This window comes from Chelon labrosus (assembly GCF_963514085.1).
Source record: "Chelon labrosus genome assembly, chromosome: 9".
Lineage (NCBI taxonomy): Eukaryota > Metazoa > Chordata > Actinopteri > Mugiliformes > Mugilidae > Chelon > Chelon labrosus.
The window spans coordinates 11729383-11746195 of NC_140359.1; the positions used below are offsets into that span (position 1 = coordinate 11729383).

Below are 16813 nucleotides of genomic sequence, written 5' to 3' on the forward strand. Positions count from 1 at the left end.
TACATGTAGCTAGACGCGTGGACCCATTTCTATGGATCTGCTGAAGTACTGACTAGGGAGCGCGTTCGAGGGAAATTTAGAGTCTTGCGTTTCACTCGGGTAAGTTTTATTTCATGTCTCTTCCTTCTTTGAGTTGTTTCGAGTCGCTTCGTGTCGATAAAGACGCACTTAGATGAACTTAAGAGGCTCAGGTTCAGGTCCAACAATCAGAAAAGTTTGGCTGCAGCTCGCCGAGTCTCCAGGTTGCCGAGCTGAAAGTTGCTGCAGTGGAGCCTCGGTGAAGATGAAGCAACCTGTTAACAAAGTGGTGCATGGAGTTTTAAATGCTCCTTTAAATGCTCCCCTGATTAGATACAGGCTTCACACAGCTCAACACACATTCAATGAACTGATCTGGAGGAGTCTTAATTTACCATTTTTTTCGTTTTTCTTCAAGCATCTTTGTTCACTAAATACACTGAAAACTGCTCTCAAGGTATGTTTTTATATATCAAAAGTATCTTTTTATTTATTTTTAATTTTGACTGGTCCTAAAATATACTATAAAAGAATTAAGCAAACGCGAAAAGATGCACAAAGGCTATACTGAACTCCTATTTTATATAGTGCATTACCAGTAGGTTGTAAAAACAAAATATATTAAATATATTGTCACTGCATTTTAACTTAATTTACCGTAATGAAAAAAACATTTTGAACAATTTGAATTCTGCACAAAATACACTAAAATTAATGATCTGAAAGTTTTATATGCACTGAAATTAACTTATGTCAAACAACATTCACTTAAATTGCACAGAGCATATTAAAATGTATTAAAATATATGTTTTCTAATTTATGATTTGTACTTTATTATTCAATTCTACAAGCACACAAAGTATTATTGAATAATTTACTTTAAATAAATGTCTTCTCAACTTAATGCTTCTAGTTTGAGTCTGAAATAAGGATAAGATAAAGATGTGTACTTTACTTATATTGCATTAACAATACATGTTTTACCAAAAATACTCAGTTATTCATTGTTCTTGTGTTAAAATGTATCATGCAATCCTATAATGATTATTTTCATCTTGTATGTAATGAAAATGAATTTCAAAAAATGATGAATTTATTGACACACTCTTGGCACTTTGGCATTTACCTGAAAGCAGTAAGCAGAGAGGTGAAAAGAAATGAGAAGAAATAACAGGCCTCAAATATTACAGAGGATGTTGTTATCACAGTTTGTCAAAACCACCGGGACACCTCAGGAGTGCTTTTAAATGTGAGTACATAATGACAGGGAATTACCAACCTCTTAGGATGGTACTTTAGAGTCTATCATTTTTGTTAAGTCAGAACATACTGTAATAAAATCTACATATTTTTCCGAGTGCTGTTCCAAACCCTCGCTCCTCCCCGGCCCCTCCCCGGCTCCTCCCCGGCTCCTCCTTGCTCTAAAACGTGGTTACTTCTGGCTCCCAAAAGAAAAACAAAAAGAAGACAACAAAAAGACAAGATGGTGGTCGACAAAATGTCAAACTTAAGGCTTCAAAACAGTCTGTGCTTGGAATAATACTAAAAAAAAATGTACTGCTGCTGTGATTTGACATCACCAAAAATATACTTCTACAAATTTAAATAAGTTTATGTATAGAAAAGTTTCCAGTTGATATGGTTTTTCTTCTTACCTTGAACTCGGCTTTACTTTATCTGCGACGAGTCCAGCTTAAACATTTTCAGGTCTCAACCTTACCAGAACCTTCGCCGCTTATCTCTGCCTTTTTTGAACTTATATTTTTCCTACTGTAGTGTTAATGGAATTACTTTATGGTGCAGAGGACCTGACCTATTTTGTTGCAGTGTCCTTCCAAATTCTTTAAACAAAACAAGGTTACACTTATGTGTTGTGATCTTCAGCATCTTCAGTGCTGTGGTATTTTGTCCCTGGCCCAAGAGGAAGATAATTATGGTTGCAGAGACTTTCAGCCTCAGACTGTGGGACCTCTGACATTGTTTTGTCAAATACCTCTCCTGTCCATGTCTTCATCGTTACATTCTCTGGTGTCTTTTTGTCTTTTATTTTGACTGAGAATTGAATCTCTCTTTAACTGCATGTCTAGATGTACTGAGGCATGCAACGTGTTTGGAGTTGTCCATATGGCATAATGCCATCTCTGAGTTTGACAGTTACAGCGCCCATGCTGGATTCATCAAAACACTCACGCAAAAGTGACTTATGATGGTGGTGCTAGGAAATCTAGACTTAGAGTGCCCTTGCATAGCGGTGTTCGAACCTGGTACTGCTTAGTTACATGAAACCGAAACGCCAGGCTTGGGGGAAAAAAAGCACAAATGTGGCATTGTTTGTGACCGTCCTGATTTGTTTCAAGTGAATTTAAGACCCTGTGAGACTCGTGGCCATCCTGTGGAACGTGGAGTTGCTCTCTACGTGCAGAATGAGTGGTCTTTCTTGTTTGTTCTTCACCCCCCCCCCCCCCCCCCACCACCACCACCACCAGAAAAAAAGTCATTGTGACAAAGTGTGTGCCTGTGCTCTTCACGCTTCATTTGGGAATCATAGCCAGAAAAGACCTGTGTGATTCATTCTTTCTCGTTTTGCTCATTTCCCCTCGCTGACCGGGCAGCCTCACGTGTCCGTCTTGCAGCCCTCTCCTCATCTCCCCCCTCGATCAGGCCATTCACTTCTCAGTGCACATGGAGCGTGTGCAGACTCTGCTGCTGCGGGTCTGCTGGTGTGGGTACAAAGTCTTCCCATTAAACCCCCCCACCCCCCCTTTGTGTCACCTCCTGTAGTTTTCTGGGTCAGGGAGAAGCATTCCCCAGCATCGCTCCCAACACCACAGAAGCTCTGTGAGCTACTGTACAGAACTCTTTCTCACACTTCATGTATTTCAGTGCCTTTTTCTACTCTATGTGGGCATGTTGCTTTTAGGGGTGATTAGTTTTAAGAGCCCACACCAATATCCTAAGTTTCATTTAACAGGACAAACAAGGAAAAGAAACATTTGTTCACTTAAAGAACATCACTATGATCTGTCATTCTCGTGCTCTTAGGTTTGACCACTCTATAAAATCATTTATAACTGCCAGAGTGTTAAACAGAGCAGGAAATTGAATTCACAACTCCCCTTTAAAGTCCCGGCGCTGGCTCCATTTCTTTTGTTTCTTACGAGCTTGCTTCACTCGACCTTGTTGGGGATGTTTGCAAAATACATTCATTAATCCTGACAACAGACATTCAACTTCTTACCACATCAAGAGCGTGCCAATAGCTTATGATGAAGCTAACTTTTGCATTAATTAAACTAAACTCTTGAAAAGCTAAATCCCTAGAGCTCAATCGGCTCCCACAGTCTACACACATGCCCTGAATTTACCAAAGACAAGGAAGGTCTTTCATTATTATTGATTTTATGAAGTTCTGTTGTGTTGTCAGTTTGACATATAGTCATGGAAAAATAATAGCACATAGTTTAGGGAGTGAAATGTGGAACTTCGTACCAAGATTTAAAGAGCTCTTTAAGGAATTCAGGAAAAAAAAATGTTCTGGATGCTTCAGATTCTGGCAAGGGGTTTGAAAATACCTCAAAATGATTTGAAATAAATCATTCCATTGCAAGGAAAGTGACAAGTGACTGTCATTTTGTCCAGGACTTTCTTCCCCAGCAAAGTCGCCAAAAACTTCAACATGAGCACACGATCTGCACTTAACTGTTAGTGTCAAAATGCATGAGTTTGCAATAAGACAGACCTGTTGGGCAGATGTTTCAGGTGCCCAAAAGTTAACTTCAGAGTAAAACACCAGTTTGCCAGCGAACAGACTAGGCCTTTTGAAAGTAGTCGCTCAAGACGGATGAATTGAAGATAGAGTTGTTTGGCCATAATAATAGTGAACATGTTGGGTAGAGACTAAAGACAGCTTTTCAGGAGAAGAACCTCATGCCAGCTGTGATGTGTGGTTTGGGATTTATTCGCTGCCTAAGGGTCTGGACAGCATGAAGTCACTGACTGATGATTCAAGTATGAATTCTGCATCATGTCGAGTGCTTGAGAGATAAAGTGAGGCCATCTGTCTGAACGTTAAACCAGAAGTGGAACTTTGGCACACTAACCAATCCACCGAGAACTGCTACGCATAAAGGGGGAAATATTTCGATTACGCAGGAAAATATTCATTTTCTGCAGAAGAACATTAAAGGGATAGTTCACCCTAGAATGATATTTCGCTCATTATCTACTCACCCTCATGTTGACTAAGGGCTGGAAGAAGTTTCAGAGTCCTCCGTCCCTTCTCTGAGTTACAGGGGGTCTTGGTGTAGCAGTGCATTTCAATGCAACGGTTGTAAAGGGACACCAGAGCTCTTCGTAAAAAAACACACACAAAAAAACATCCAAATACCTCCATGATGCTCGTATGTAATGTCCGTCTTGTGCTGAAGCCCCAAATTGCGTAATTGTCCCGAAAAAAATTAAATAAGTCCACATTCCAAGCATGTTTGTAGCATTAGCTCCGAGTGTTGTTGTCCCGGCTCTTCCGCTGCCAGCGCGCATGCGCAAGGTTCGCACTGAGACTCGCTTCCTTGTTTACCCCGGCGAATTGAGCCAGCCGGCGAAGGACCAGAACCGCCGTGCAACGAGAGAAGAAGAAGAAGAAGAAATTAAAAAAAATTAAAATTAAAATTGCACGAAAAAGTGTTGTCCCGGTGCAAGGCAGGCTATTACGGGCTGCTTCTAGTCCTTCGCCGGGGTAAACAAGGAAGCGAGTCTCAGTGCGAACCTTGCGCATGCGCGCTGGCAGCGGAAGAGCCGGGACAACAACACTCGGAGCTAATGCTACAAACATGCTTGGAATGTGGACTTATTTAATTTTTTTCGGGACAATTACGCAATTTGGGGCTTCAGCACAAGACGGACATTACATACGAGCATCATGGAGGTATTTGGATGTTTTTTTGTGTGTGTTTTTTTACGAAGAGCTCTGGTGTCCCTTTACAACCGTTGCATTGAAATGCACTGCTACACCAAGACCCCCTGTAACTCAGAGAAGGGACGGAGGACTCTGAAACTTCTTCCAGCCCTTAGTCAACATGAGGGTGAGTAGATAATGAGCGAAATATCATTCTAGGGTGAACTATCCCTTTAACGTTTATTGACGGTCTAATTTCCCTCATCGTGTTGTTTGCTCGTTCAAATGTGTAAGAAACAATTTCCTGAGTGTGCCTCTCTCCAAACTGATGAGTTTGGATAGATGCTCACTTTCTTCAGGCAACACTGAGTCTAGGAGTTCTTTTGTGGTTTGCACTCACTGGAACTTTGTGCCACCGACCCTCTCTACAGCGGTGCCATCAATTTTCTGAAGTTGATGAGAACCTTTGCTCTCTTTGTTTTGGGAAAAGTATACTACTTGCTAGTAGTTCCACAATATTTGTTGCAGATGACAATTACATTGGTGTGTCATAAGCAAACTGAATGTTTGGAGTTGAATGATGCAGTGCAGCCAAATGTCAGCAGCAACAACTGTACAGCCCTGGACAGTGGTGGTGGAGTAATAGGCTTTTTAGAGCATACGCAGACCCTAGCGCTATAGCTGACGTGCACCTTCCCAGAAATGACCGCAGACCACAAGAGCTGTGATTGGTCCGCGTTGGTAGTAGGGTGTTTCCGCTTTAGTATTTCTGGCTGCTTCTCCATCTCCGCAATTTTCAAATTGATTGTTTTGGATCAAGAAAGATGGAACACATCAAGCAAAGGGTAACTGGGGAGGTTCGGAAATACAAACATTTGTATGACTCATCTTCCATGAAATTTCACCGAAAGCTTTAGTCATCATTGTTGAAAGTGAAGCAGGAAGTAGATACAAAAATGAACCGGACTGGCAAAAAAGACGCAGCGGCGACTAGTGTTTTTTTTTTTTTCTTTGAATGAGCCTTAAGTGTCGTGGTCCAGCAGTTGTGGCTGCAGATCTGGACAATGCAGAGGGAGGTGTTCAAGCATAGTTGACTCAGCTTCACACTCCGGTGTTGTGAGACAAAATGTGTTTATGGTTGCGCTAAAGTCAGTCATTTAAACAACAAAGAGATATTGATGGTGTCCGCGAGGACAAGGCCCAAGATCCTGTCTGGGCCTGCTGCTTGGTGAGGGTCCTCCTCAGACGTTCTCATGCAGAACCTGGTCATCTGGCCTTTACGCCTTGCGTTGCTCAATCTACCAATCGTGTCACAAGTCTGTGGTGGTGCTTTGTAGTCTGTGATGTTCTTTTTTGCGCCTGCTCTTTTAACGACTACCCCCTCCTCATAAAACAGCAAAACGCCGTCTCTGGTCCTACTTTTTCGTTCCCTTTGAGGTGACGGCTAACGAGCATTTGTGATGGTTAATAACTTTAATCTCCCATTTTTAATGTTTTGTTCATTTCTTAGTTCACTTCATGTGACGCTCATTGTATTTTATGGCAACAAGAAATGAGTCATACAAAATATTTGACAGTTATTTCATTGAAGTTTCAGTTTTTGGTTTCTGTTTTAGTGCATTCTGCAGTACAGTGTGTTGCTCTCTTGCGTTTGGCATACACTAGCGTTTAATAGCTCTCAGCTCTGTCTCTGCTTGTCAGCAGGCGTAAATGTGCACAGACCTGCTGACTGCCTCAGGCTGTCTGTTGCATGCTTGCTGTCTCCCTGTGAACCTACATTGCAGCTTTATGGTGTCCTGAGTCTGCTCCACGGTGGGATGTCAGCTAATTTCCATTTTCACATCATTTGCTCCAAACATAGTTTTAATCCAGTGTTTCTGTTCAGCCGTCACTGCACTTGTTCTGTGAAATGCGTCACGAGTGCTTTGCTGTGCTACCAGCTATCTGAAAGTAACTCGCTGAAGCGTTCAAGTTTTTCTCTCCCGGCAACCACCCGCACAGGCGGAAGGTGCGCTTGTTTTCCTTTAGTATATTTTCACATGTGTCTGCCGTTTCTTTTGTCTCATGTCTTCCAGGGAGTAAAAGCTGGGCGCACAATGGTCCTTGTCTGGGCCTCGACAATAGCCGTGATGAATGGGAGGGAGAGAGGGAGAGAGAGGAGTAAGGGAGGGGTGGGGAGGCTACAGGAAGCTCTCTTCACAGCCGACTGTCATTTTTTTTGATGTCACATTTCATAAAGCCCTTTGTTTTCCATTTATTCACCTAGTGAAAGGGCTCAAGGGGTTCACCAGCTGCTTTGTTACTCCAGCAGGTGTAAAGTGGGAACCGAGCAGCTTTAGTTCACATAAACTGATGCTTAAAGCAGATTATAAATCCTCTGAGGACGAGTGTGGCATCGCGTTGCCCAGGAGGGAAGGGAAGCAGAGCAGCATCGGCCCGGTTAAAGAAGAGGGAGGGTAAAATTGCTATCCCCTCTCCTATTGGGTACGGGGGGGAAGTGGGTGAGAGGTTGAGGGCTGTTTGGGGAGGGGGTTAGATGTGGGAAAGGAAAGATTCATTCATTGAGGTGAATTCCTTTCTTTTTGGATTGCTACGGGGGGTGAAATGAGCAGTTTGAGGAAGAAGTCTCGTCTTGCAGTTTGTGCGTGAGTGAACTGTTTGTTTGTTTTGTGACTTTCAATCATTCTCAAGTTGCCTTTTCTCTCAGTGTCTCCCTGATTCATTCAGATTTGATATGAACAATAAAGTCTCTGGCAGGGAACCATTCTGGGTTGGACTTGGCCAGTCCACACCCCATCTCACCACCAGCCCCCTTGCTACTGTACTCACCCCCAGTCTCTCTTCCTCTCCCTCCCTGTTGGATAAAAGTGGAGCATAGCATGACTGAGAGTAACCTCGGTGCCTGTTTCTGTTAAGCCAATCGTTATTACTTCCTGGTGTCTCTCCACTCCCCACCACCCTTCCCCGTGTGGAGCCCAAGCATTTTCTTTTCCCCTCTGTCTGAGCAGTGCCAAACCTGTGGCTCGCTGTGGTTCAGCTTTTTATCCACATTAAAGGGCTACGTTATTCAGTTTCAGAAGTGGAATGCGTTTTTTTTTTTTTTTTTTTGACATTTTCTTCTTAGTATTTTTGGTGGAATGTAGAAGAGATGTTTAAAGGGGACATCCACAGATTTAACACAACAGTCTGTTGTAGAAAGTTGTAAAAAGCCTTCAGTTGCTTCAGAGAAAGCTTGATAAAAGTAACACCACGCCCAGTGTTTGTTGGGGTTATAAAACTATGAGTTTGGGGGGGGGGGGGGAACTCAGGAGAGTCAACAGAAGAGTCAGAATTTGAAATCAATAGTAAATAATACAAGTCCCTGTATTGTTCCCCTGTAAATATGATCCAAGCTTATTACCTTGAGTAAGAATCCTGAAATATTGCATTCAAATCTTTAATTCCTCATTTTAAAATGCTCTGAAGTTGTGCTGCTCCTGTTATTGTATAAATCTATAGATTTTTATTTTATTTTTTTTTACTGATAAATGTATTGTTGAATAAATAAATAACCAATCAATCAGTCACCTTTTTGTCCTCCAAGTAATGAGAATTTGCCCTTTTGTAGAAAAAAATCTAACATTTGAACTGTCAGATGAAGGAAAGTGATTTGAAGATGTTAACCTGGGGTCAGTGCTTTAAAAAGAAATTAACTTTTATATAGGCTGAACAGTTCACTAATCGAACTAAACAGAAATAGATGGTGAAAGCAAATAGAATAGAATCCTGTATGAAAAAATAAAATGTAAGTAAATAATGTTTGCCTCTTGTCTGAATTTATTGCTGCGGTGCTTCTTGTCTTTTGCAGCTCAGTGAAACATTTGTTTATCCACCGTATCAATCTCATTTTCTTTCTTCTTGTCCTTTTCTCTCAGCTATGCATTTCCAGGAGTGGTTACGGTCACTCCGTTCCAGTGCAGGACTCAAACCGTCTGAATCGGAGGACTTCTGGAGTCTTCTGCCGTCTCTGCCTCTGTCCTCCTTCTCTCTGTCCTCCTTCTCTCTGTCGTCCTCCTCTCTGCTGGGTTTAGGAGCCCTTGCCTCCCTCACTGCGTACTGGCTGGTGACCCGTCCTCGACCCATGCGTCCTCCTTGTGATCTACAATCCCAGTCTGTAGCCGTGGATGTGAGTGGAACATGGCTGCTGTCTGTATCGGGATGTTTAGACTTGTCTAAATTGCACACGTGGTTATTGTTCGAGTGCTTTGCGTTGTCAGTGACAGTTGTGTTTGTCGCAGGGAGATCCCAGCTGCAGGAGGTCGTCTCTCCTTAAAGATGACTCCTTGATGGAGTTTTACTATGATGACACCAGGACGGTCTACGACATGTTCCAGAGAGGCCTGATGATCGCAGGTGATGGCAGTGGACACAAACACAGCACATTTCATTTAACATTATACTGTTGTGTAATTATAAATTGTGACAAATCAGTTTGCTCTTCTTCTGGAAAAAAAACTCTGTAGCTGTTTTGCTTTAATTTCAGTTCAAGGATTAAGCTTGATTTATGCTACTGCTGCACGTCGAGTGCGTAGCTACACCATAGGGGGTCACGCCGTCCAAAGCATTTGTACCTGCGTGCTGGTGTGTCTGTATTATGTAGTTACGACACAGAAACACTAGGCGGCGACAGGCCAGTTTTGTTGAGTTTCACTCTGCACTTCATACAATGGTGAATGGAACTGAGTGGCTCATGTTAGAGCTGAAGATGATAAATTTGGATGAACAGATAGTTTCACTAAAATCACTGCAGCACAGAACATAGAGAAGACAGTTGATTTGACGGTATAAATGAGCCAAGGAGAACTTTCTGTGCTCGTCTGGCCGCTGAGTCACGTGAATTTCAGACCAGTCAGAGCCGATACAGTCCATGTCGCCGCGAAGTGTAGTTAAATTTCTGGGGAGGTGCACGTCAGGCTATGGCCTAGGATCCGGGGTGACACTTTACTATAAATCACCATTAGGCTAAATTATTTTCTGTCAGTAGAGACCAACATTAAAGGATACTTCTGATATGTTAAAACATGGCAACTACTTTTTCCATCTTTTTTTAGCCTAAATAATTAAACAATTATTCACTCAGCCAGTACTGAGCGTTGATTTGTAGTCAAATGGGGCATCTATCCAGGTCTTTAACCCTATTCGCATGGGACTAGTTTTACCCGGGGACCTCCGGTAATTTGTAGTAATTGCAGAGGTCGTCTGTGATCTTAATTCCGTGCGAATCGGCCACGTCCGTAATTTACCTAGAGGTCTTGTGATAATACTAATCCAGTGCGAACCGGCATCTCAGTGATTTGGGGGGCGTTTTTTACTTTTTCAAGGCTTTTGTTTGATTTGTGGCTTTTTTCTGCCTCTTTGTCACTTAAGAATTATGAAGGATGTACTACAAATCAAAGTTTGGACAGATGTTGGCGTGCAAAGTCGAGATGTCGCTGACACATTCACCCATTTTGGCGGGTGAAATCATTAAATCAAGCATTAATGTGTTTATCGGCAAAGGTGGCACTGATTTAAATACTGTCGGGTCGTTCGTAATTTCTCCCTCTGGATCAATAGTCTCATCACATCATGTTTTATTTTTAAAAATATGAGGTGGTAATTTCTGAATCACATGATGTTCCCAGGTAAAACTAATCCCGTGCGAATAGGGCTTTATTCTGAATTCTTGCATGGGATGAGTTGTTGCAGGAACATTGTGAACATGAGTGAGAGGTAGCGAGAGCCGTCTGGGCAGAGTGGACTAACACCAAGAAAGCTTTTACAGACAGCACAGCTTACCGTTGCACAAAAGAATAAAACGACAATGGTCTGCACGGTGCCAAACTGTGGCAACACAATCACGCCTTCCACATAGTGAATTTTTCACAGACTATCATGGGATGATGGGGACAAGCTGAATTGTGGGTAGTTGTGGTACTTTTGGATGACAGCACGCCTGTTCGTACGCTGCAGCTTGCAGGCCATCGTGTTTGCAGTGACCTTTTTGACCGTAATAATTATTGCCAGTCAACAGGACAAAGAAATCCCTCACCAAAGCACTTTTTCCTGAAGACTAATGCTTTTCCAAGAGCATAGAGACCTTCTGTTGAAAAGTAGACCTGGTTCTCACTTAGTATCGAACAGATTCCAAACATTTCTGTCCCCTGAATCATTTAGATTCAAAAAGGACAGGAAAATCAAAATGTTAATTAGTACTTTATTTTTTTTTCTAGCTGTAGCTTGAGATAACAAGTCACTATAAAAACAGAAAATTCTGCCTATTTTTGATTTGACGTGACACAGCTTCTTGTGTCCTGCAGGACATAGCCCATGTCTTGGCTTCAGGAAGCCAGGCCAGCCCTACCAGTGGATCTCCTACACCGAGGTCTGACGTATCTTTTAGTAGTATGATCCTTCAGTCATCACAGCACTTGTGTATAAATCTGTTAATCCTTACCGTTTGTTGACTCCAACCCTTCAGGTGGCTGAGCAGGCGCAGCTGCTGGGCTCGGGGCTGTTGGTTAAAGGCTGTCGGCCAAATCCACAGCAGTTCGTTGGGATATTTGCACAGAACAGACCGGAGGTATGTACTCATCCCTGTTCTATCATTCCACACTGGTTAATTACCGGTGAGCTCCAGGATTTATTAAATAATAGCCCTATAGTCCACTGGGGTAGAACTTAATACAAAAATCTACATAGAGGTTTGTGAATGACCTTTACGTCCTTGGTGCTCTGGATGATGTCTTTTATTAAATATGAATTCCTTTTTGTCTGTCCTGAAAGTGTGTTGGCCTTTATTCATATTGAGAGCAAGGTGCTTGTAGTGAATGAAGGTCTCCAGGGCAGCTAACACTGGAACCTGTCTGCTCTCAAACTCATTCTTTAATATATCTATTAGCAAGGCCATTTCTGTCATTCCTGTGTACGTTAAAGGCAATTTTCTGCTCCACCAGAGCCCTTAACCTGACATTAGACTGATCTACACTCTGAGGGTTGTCTGTTTGGAATTTGATTATATTCCTTTACAGGAGATACAAGTTAAATGATATCATTTTGCAAACCCACCTTATATTATAGATCAAGTACGCAGTAATGTGTACAGTAATGACTGGAAGTGAGACTAATGGTGCTGCTTTGTCTCCCTCTGCTGGTGACAGTGGATCATCTCCGAGCTGGCCTGCTACACCTTCTCCATGGCAGTGGTGCCTCTGTATGACACACTGGGGCTGGAGGCAATGGTTCACATCCTCAACCTCGGTGAGAAAACCAGCACAAATAAACAACAAAAACACAGTTCAGCCACCCACTAAAAGACCGCCATGGTAAGAAACACAAAGTCAGGCGAACTGCTTGCATATGGTCGGCATAGCAGCAGGACTCAGAACCTTGAGCTTATAATTACACATGAAAATATTGAATTTCGCCTTTGTGGGCCATCTGAGGAAGGAAGTCACTATTCAGTCCAAAGCCCTCAGATAGAAAGAGAGAGAGAGAGGGAGGGAGAGAGAGGAAAAAAGAGAGAAGGAAAGACTGACTGAACAAAAGAAAGAAAGAAAGGAGGGAAGAGACTGAAAAGGAGAATGAATTAATGAAAAAAAGAAAGAGACTGAAAGACATACATTCATGTCTGAATTCAGCCAAGATCCAACAAGTTCAGTTTACTTTTGGTTTAATTATTTAACTTTATTAGATTGAATGCAGCCTGTGTTGGTTGGTGTCCTTTGAGACGGGCAGAAGGCTGAGTAGAAACCCACTGATTTCACACTTTGACGAGAACATTCCTTCGCAAACCTTGTGTGTTCGCCTCTGTGTGTTTCAGCCGAGATCTCTCTGGTGATGTGTGACCGCGAGGAGAAGGCGGCATCTTTGCTGGAGAACAAGGAGAAAGGCATGACCCCGAGGCTCGCCTGCCTGGTCCTCTTTAACGACTTCAGCCAAGCCTTCGTGGAGAGGGCGAAGAGCTGCCAGGTGGAGGTTCTGAAACTGGAGCAGCTCATGGTGAGCGGCGTGGACGCGCCACAATACTGAACTAATTTAAAAAAAAAAAAAAATCTCCCCTTTAATCGAGTCATGAACGGTGACGTGTAAATTGATACGAAGGACTCCTCTTTGTCCACATCTTAGGACCTGGGACGACAGAACCTCAAAGACCCTGTGGTGAGTTTATCGTCTCTCAGCTGTGACATCACCGCATCAAAACGATTCCAGTAAATATCTGATCTCCCTCTAAATGCCAGCTTTGTTGTTGCCCCTGTCCCCATAAGATATCATTTACAGTCACTTGTAAGCAGGGCTTAGGTTAACAGTGGAGGAAGCCTGTTGTCATATTCTCATATTTTATTGCTGTAGCCGCCCCAGCCTCAGGATCTGGCCGTGGTCTGCTTCACCAGTGGAACCACAGGTACCGTCTGATCTCACAAGTCTCTCCATAATTATACTTTACTCACATCATTAGAGAAATGTCCTTCAGTGCCCACTAACTAGCTCTCTTTATGGCACCACTATAGTTTCCTTTGCTGCTCAGGGCACTGCAATAATGTCTTGTTTATTTATCCAGGGAAGCCCAAGGGAGCCATGATCACCCACGGCAACATCGCCTCCAACACATCCTCTGTCATTAAGATCTTGGAGGTCTGTCTACACTTCCACCTCCTTGTCTAATTGAGAACAGCCTCACAGCTACCATCACTTCCCATCTGCTTGCGTATCTCTAAACTGTCCCTCTCCCTGCTGTGTCTAATGGTATGATTAATTGGGTGTTTGATTGGCCCTGTCGCTGCGAGGTACTTTAACTAATTGCCCTTGTATAAAGATTCTGCTATCTAACTGCCGTTGAAAAAGCCATACAGCGTGTTTGATTGCCTGCGAGGCTTTCTCCGTATGCTGCCGCCTGAACTTAATCTCTCCCTGGCGGTTTGCTCATTTCATTCCTCGTTTTTCCCTCAGGGTTCGTTTGTGATCCGACAGGAGGATGTGTCGATCTCTTACCTGCCGCTCGCCCACATGTTTGAGAGGATGATTCAGGTAGCTGATCCTCTTCTTTATTTAGCGTGTGTTTGTGTTTAAGCCCTAAATTAAATCTATTTCCATCACAGGTCTCCATGTTCTGTCACGGGGCCCGAGTAGGCTTCTACCAAGGGGACATTTCTCTTCTTATGGATGACATTAAAACGCTCAAACCTACGTTCTTTCCCGTCGTGCCGCGTTTACTCAACCGCATCTACGACAAGGTCAGCAAATACACACAGAGCTTAATACCTTTTGATTGGTTATGTTTTAAACCTTTGTATATTTCGTCTTACTTCTGTAAAGATCCTCGGTTCTGTGACCTCTCCGTTGCGACGTGCTTTGCTTCACTACGCCGTGAGGAGAAAGCAGGCGGAGCTCAGCAGCGGAGTTGTACGTAACAACAGCCTGTGGGACAAACTGGTGTTCAACAGGATCCAGGTCAGCTGCTGAAAGATCAAGCTCATCTTCTCTTTGGACCATACTGTCCCCTGTTCCTGCTGCTGTTTGTCACTGATTTGTAATTCTCTACGTTCATATTTAAGTCGCTCACCTGTGTTCTTAGAGAAGTGGCCTCATCAGAAACCAACTTGAAAAAACAAAAACAAAAAACAAAAAAAAAATCACACATTGGTCTTAAAAGACATGTGGACCAGCAGATATTTAACAAATCTGCATCCAAACTTAACAAGAGAAACACAACTATTCCAGCAATCAATGCCAAAAAGCACCCGGAGCATATTGGCCCTGTGGGAGTGTATTGGAGAAGCATGCACGCAGGCAAACGAGAACTAAAAGATTTTGGCTTGGTATGATCAATACAGATGGGAAAATATGACCAAGGTTGAAAATGATTAAAATGGAAATTATCTTGCATCCACAATGTGATTGTGTTCCCAATACGAATATATCTCCCTCTCGTTTCAGGCAAGTTTAGGGGGTAATCTGCGGTTTGCCCTGACTGCCTCGGCACCCATCTCCCCCACTGTGCTGTCCTTCCTCAGAGCCACTCTGGGCTGTCTCATATTTGAAGGTTATGGCCAGACGGAGTGCACGGCAGGCTGCACGTTCTCTATGCCCGGGGACTGGAGCACAGGTAAACAAAAAAAATATCTGATCATCTTTTTAAATTTCTGCGACCTTGCGTCCTCAGCAGGTTTGTCCGTGTCGTCTTTGTCAGGTCACGTCGGTGCTCCCTTACCCTGCGCCATGGTGAAGGTGGTAGACATCCCCGACATGAACTACTATGCCAAGAACGGAGAGGGAGAGATTTGTATCCGGGGCCCCAGTGTGTTCAGAGGCTACCTGAGGGACCCGGAAAGGACAGCGGAGGCCTTGGACAGCGATGGTTGGCTGCACAGTGGTGACGTGGGCCAGTGGCTTCCAGTAAGACTAAACACAAAAATCAGCCTGTAGGTGACATCTATATTCTGTTAGTAAATACATGTTTTCTTTCTTTTTTTTATGTTCTTGCATCAGAATGGGACACTGCGCATCATTGACAGAAAAAAGCACATCTTCAAATTGTCCCAGGGAGAGTACATTGCTCCTGAGAAGATAGAAAATGTGTACATGCGCTGTGTTCCTGTACTCCAAGTGTTCGTGCATGGAGACAGTTTACAGGTATTATAGAAATTCCTCTTCAGTAAACATATGTTAAATAATTTTTCTTGCCATTAATTTTAAATGTGTCGTCTTTCTCTTGTGTTTTACATCACCAGTCTCACCTCATAGGCATAGTTGTGCCTGACCCTGAGGTGTTTGTTGACTGGGCTAAAAATCAGGGATTTGTGGGGTCCTACGAGGAGCTGTGCCAAAATCCTGTAAGTGAATTACCTTTTTTTTTTTTTTTGACTCTATTGAAATATATTTGAAACAACTGATAATATTTCTTACTACAGGATGTAATAAAGGCAGTGTTAGAGGACATGAGAGCTGTGGGGAAGGAAGCTGGGCTGAAGTCCTTCGAACAAGTAAGGAAACTCTCCTGTCACTTCTCTCAGTTCACATCTACAAGCTACAAAGTGGTTGACAGTAACGCTCGGTGTGATTTTGTTTGTGTCGCGCCTTTCCGTCGCATCAGGTGAAGGACCTTTACTTGCACCCGGAGACATTCAGCATCGCCAACGGTCTTCTCACGCCCACCTTGAAAAGCCGGCGCGCTGACATCCGCAAAGCCTTTCAGGAACAGATATCAAACATGTACAACAAGACGGCAATTTAACCCCCGCTTAGCTGATCACACACAACACGAGGGTCACTGGTTCCAGTAAAGAGGGGGAAAAAAGGGACCCTGGAGAAGAGAATGAAAGTTGTAAACTTCCTGCAGTGCCTCGTCTAAAACCTACGATGGGACATGTTTTGGGTAAAAGATATTTAAACAGTCATCCGCCAACTCTTACACATGCATGTAATGTCTTAACTCTTCACATGAAATGGGTTCAAAGTGTTTTACTGTTCTTGTCACTAATTCAGCGCTGATTCACTGGGAGATTTTACAGGAGCATAATTTATTGTGTAGAATCAGAAGTCATAGAAATCCTATTAACACTGCGAGAGTTCTTAAAGGGACACTGTTCTGTGCACTTAGGGCATTGTTTTTTATAGAAGCTGCATTAACTGTAGGTTTGTGTTATGTGGTCACCATGATGTAAGCTTTTTATGTTGATCTTGACTCGATGGTTGCACATTTTTTTTAAAAACTGGTTCAGAAGAGTTTCATTCACCACTTTACCTGATGTCAAAATACTATTAATACTATTGTTCTTAAAAGGCTGAACTGTAAATACTGCTCATGTTGATACTTATCAATAGGACACTACTAATTCCACTGAAGAAAAGAAACCGAAATAAAGATAAGTAATGGAAAACTC

At 42.9% G+C, this 16813-nt stretch overlaps 1 protein-coding gene across 2 annotated transcripts; it reads left to right on the plus strand.

Annotated features, from left to right (window-relative positions):
• The first annotated feature begins 31 nt into the window (after positions 1 to 31).
• On the plus strand, positions 32 to 16803 carry acsl2 (acyl-CoA synthetase long chain family member 2). 2 transcript variants are annotated; one of them, XM_084550694.1, is made up of 19 exons: positions 32 to 99; positions 8828 to 9078; positions 9191 to 9305; positions 11252 to 11316; positions 11413 to 11514; positions 12092 to 12191; positions 12754 to 12932; positions 13059 to 13091; positions 13284 to 13335; positions 13492 to 13565; positions 13881 to 13958; positions 14030 to 14164; positions 14247 to 14381; positions 14868 to 15036; positions 15121 to 15326; positions 15420 to 15563; positions 15662 to 15763; positions 15842 to 15913; positions 16024 to 16803. In XM_084550694.1, exons 2-19 carry the CDS (start codon positions 8830 to 8832, stop codon positions 16162 to 16164), a joined length of 2151 nt encoding a protein of 716 aa, XP_084406820.1. In that variant the 5' UTR covers positions 32 to 99; positions 8828 to 8829; the 3' UTR covers positions 16165 to 16803. The 2 variants fall into 2 exon arrangements, with proteins under 2 accessions (XP_084406820.1, XP_084406819.1); XM_084550693.1 differs by lacking the exon at positions 32 to 99 and adding an exon at positions 3780 to 5100.
• The last annotated feature ends 10 nt before the right edge of the window (positions 16804 to 16813 follow it).

Coding starts and splice junctions, on each gene's coding strand:
- acsl2 (XM_084550693.1), top strand. CDS start 4,938: ATGGAGGTATTTGGATGTTTTTTTGTGTGTGTTTTTTTACGAAGAGCT. Junction 11,317..11,412: donor AGTGGATCTCCTACACCGAG/GTCTGACGTATC, acceptor CCAACCCTTCAG/GTGGCTGAGCAGGCGCAGCT. Junction 13,336..13,491: donor CTTCACCAGTGGAACCACAG/GTACCGTCTGAT, acceptor TTATTTATCCAG/GGAAGCCCAAGGGAGCCATG.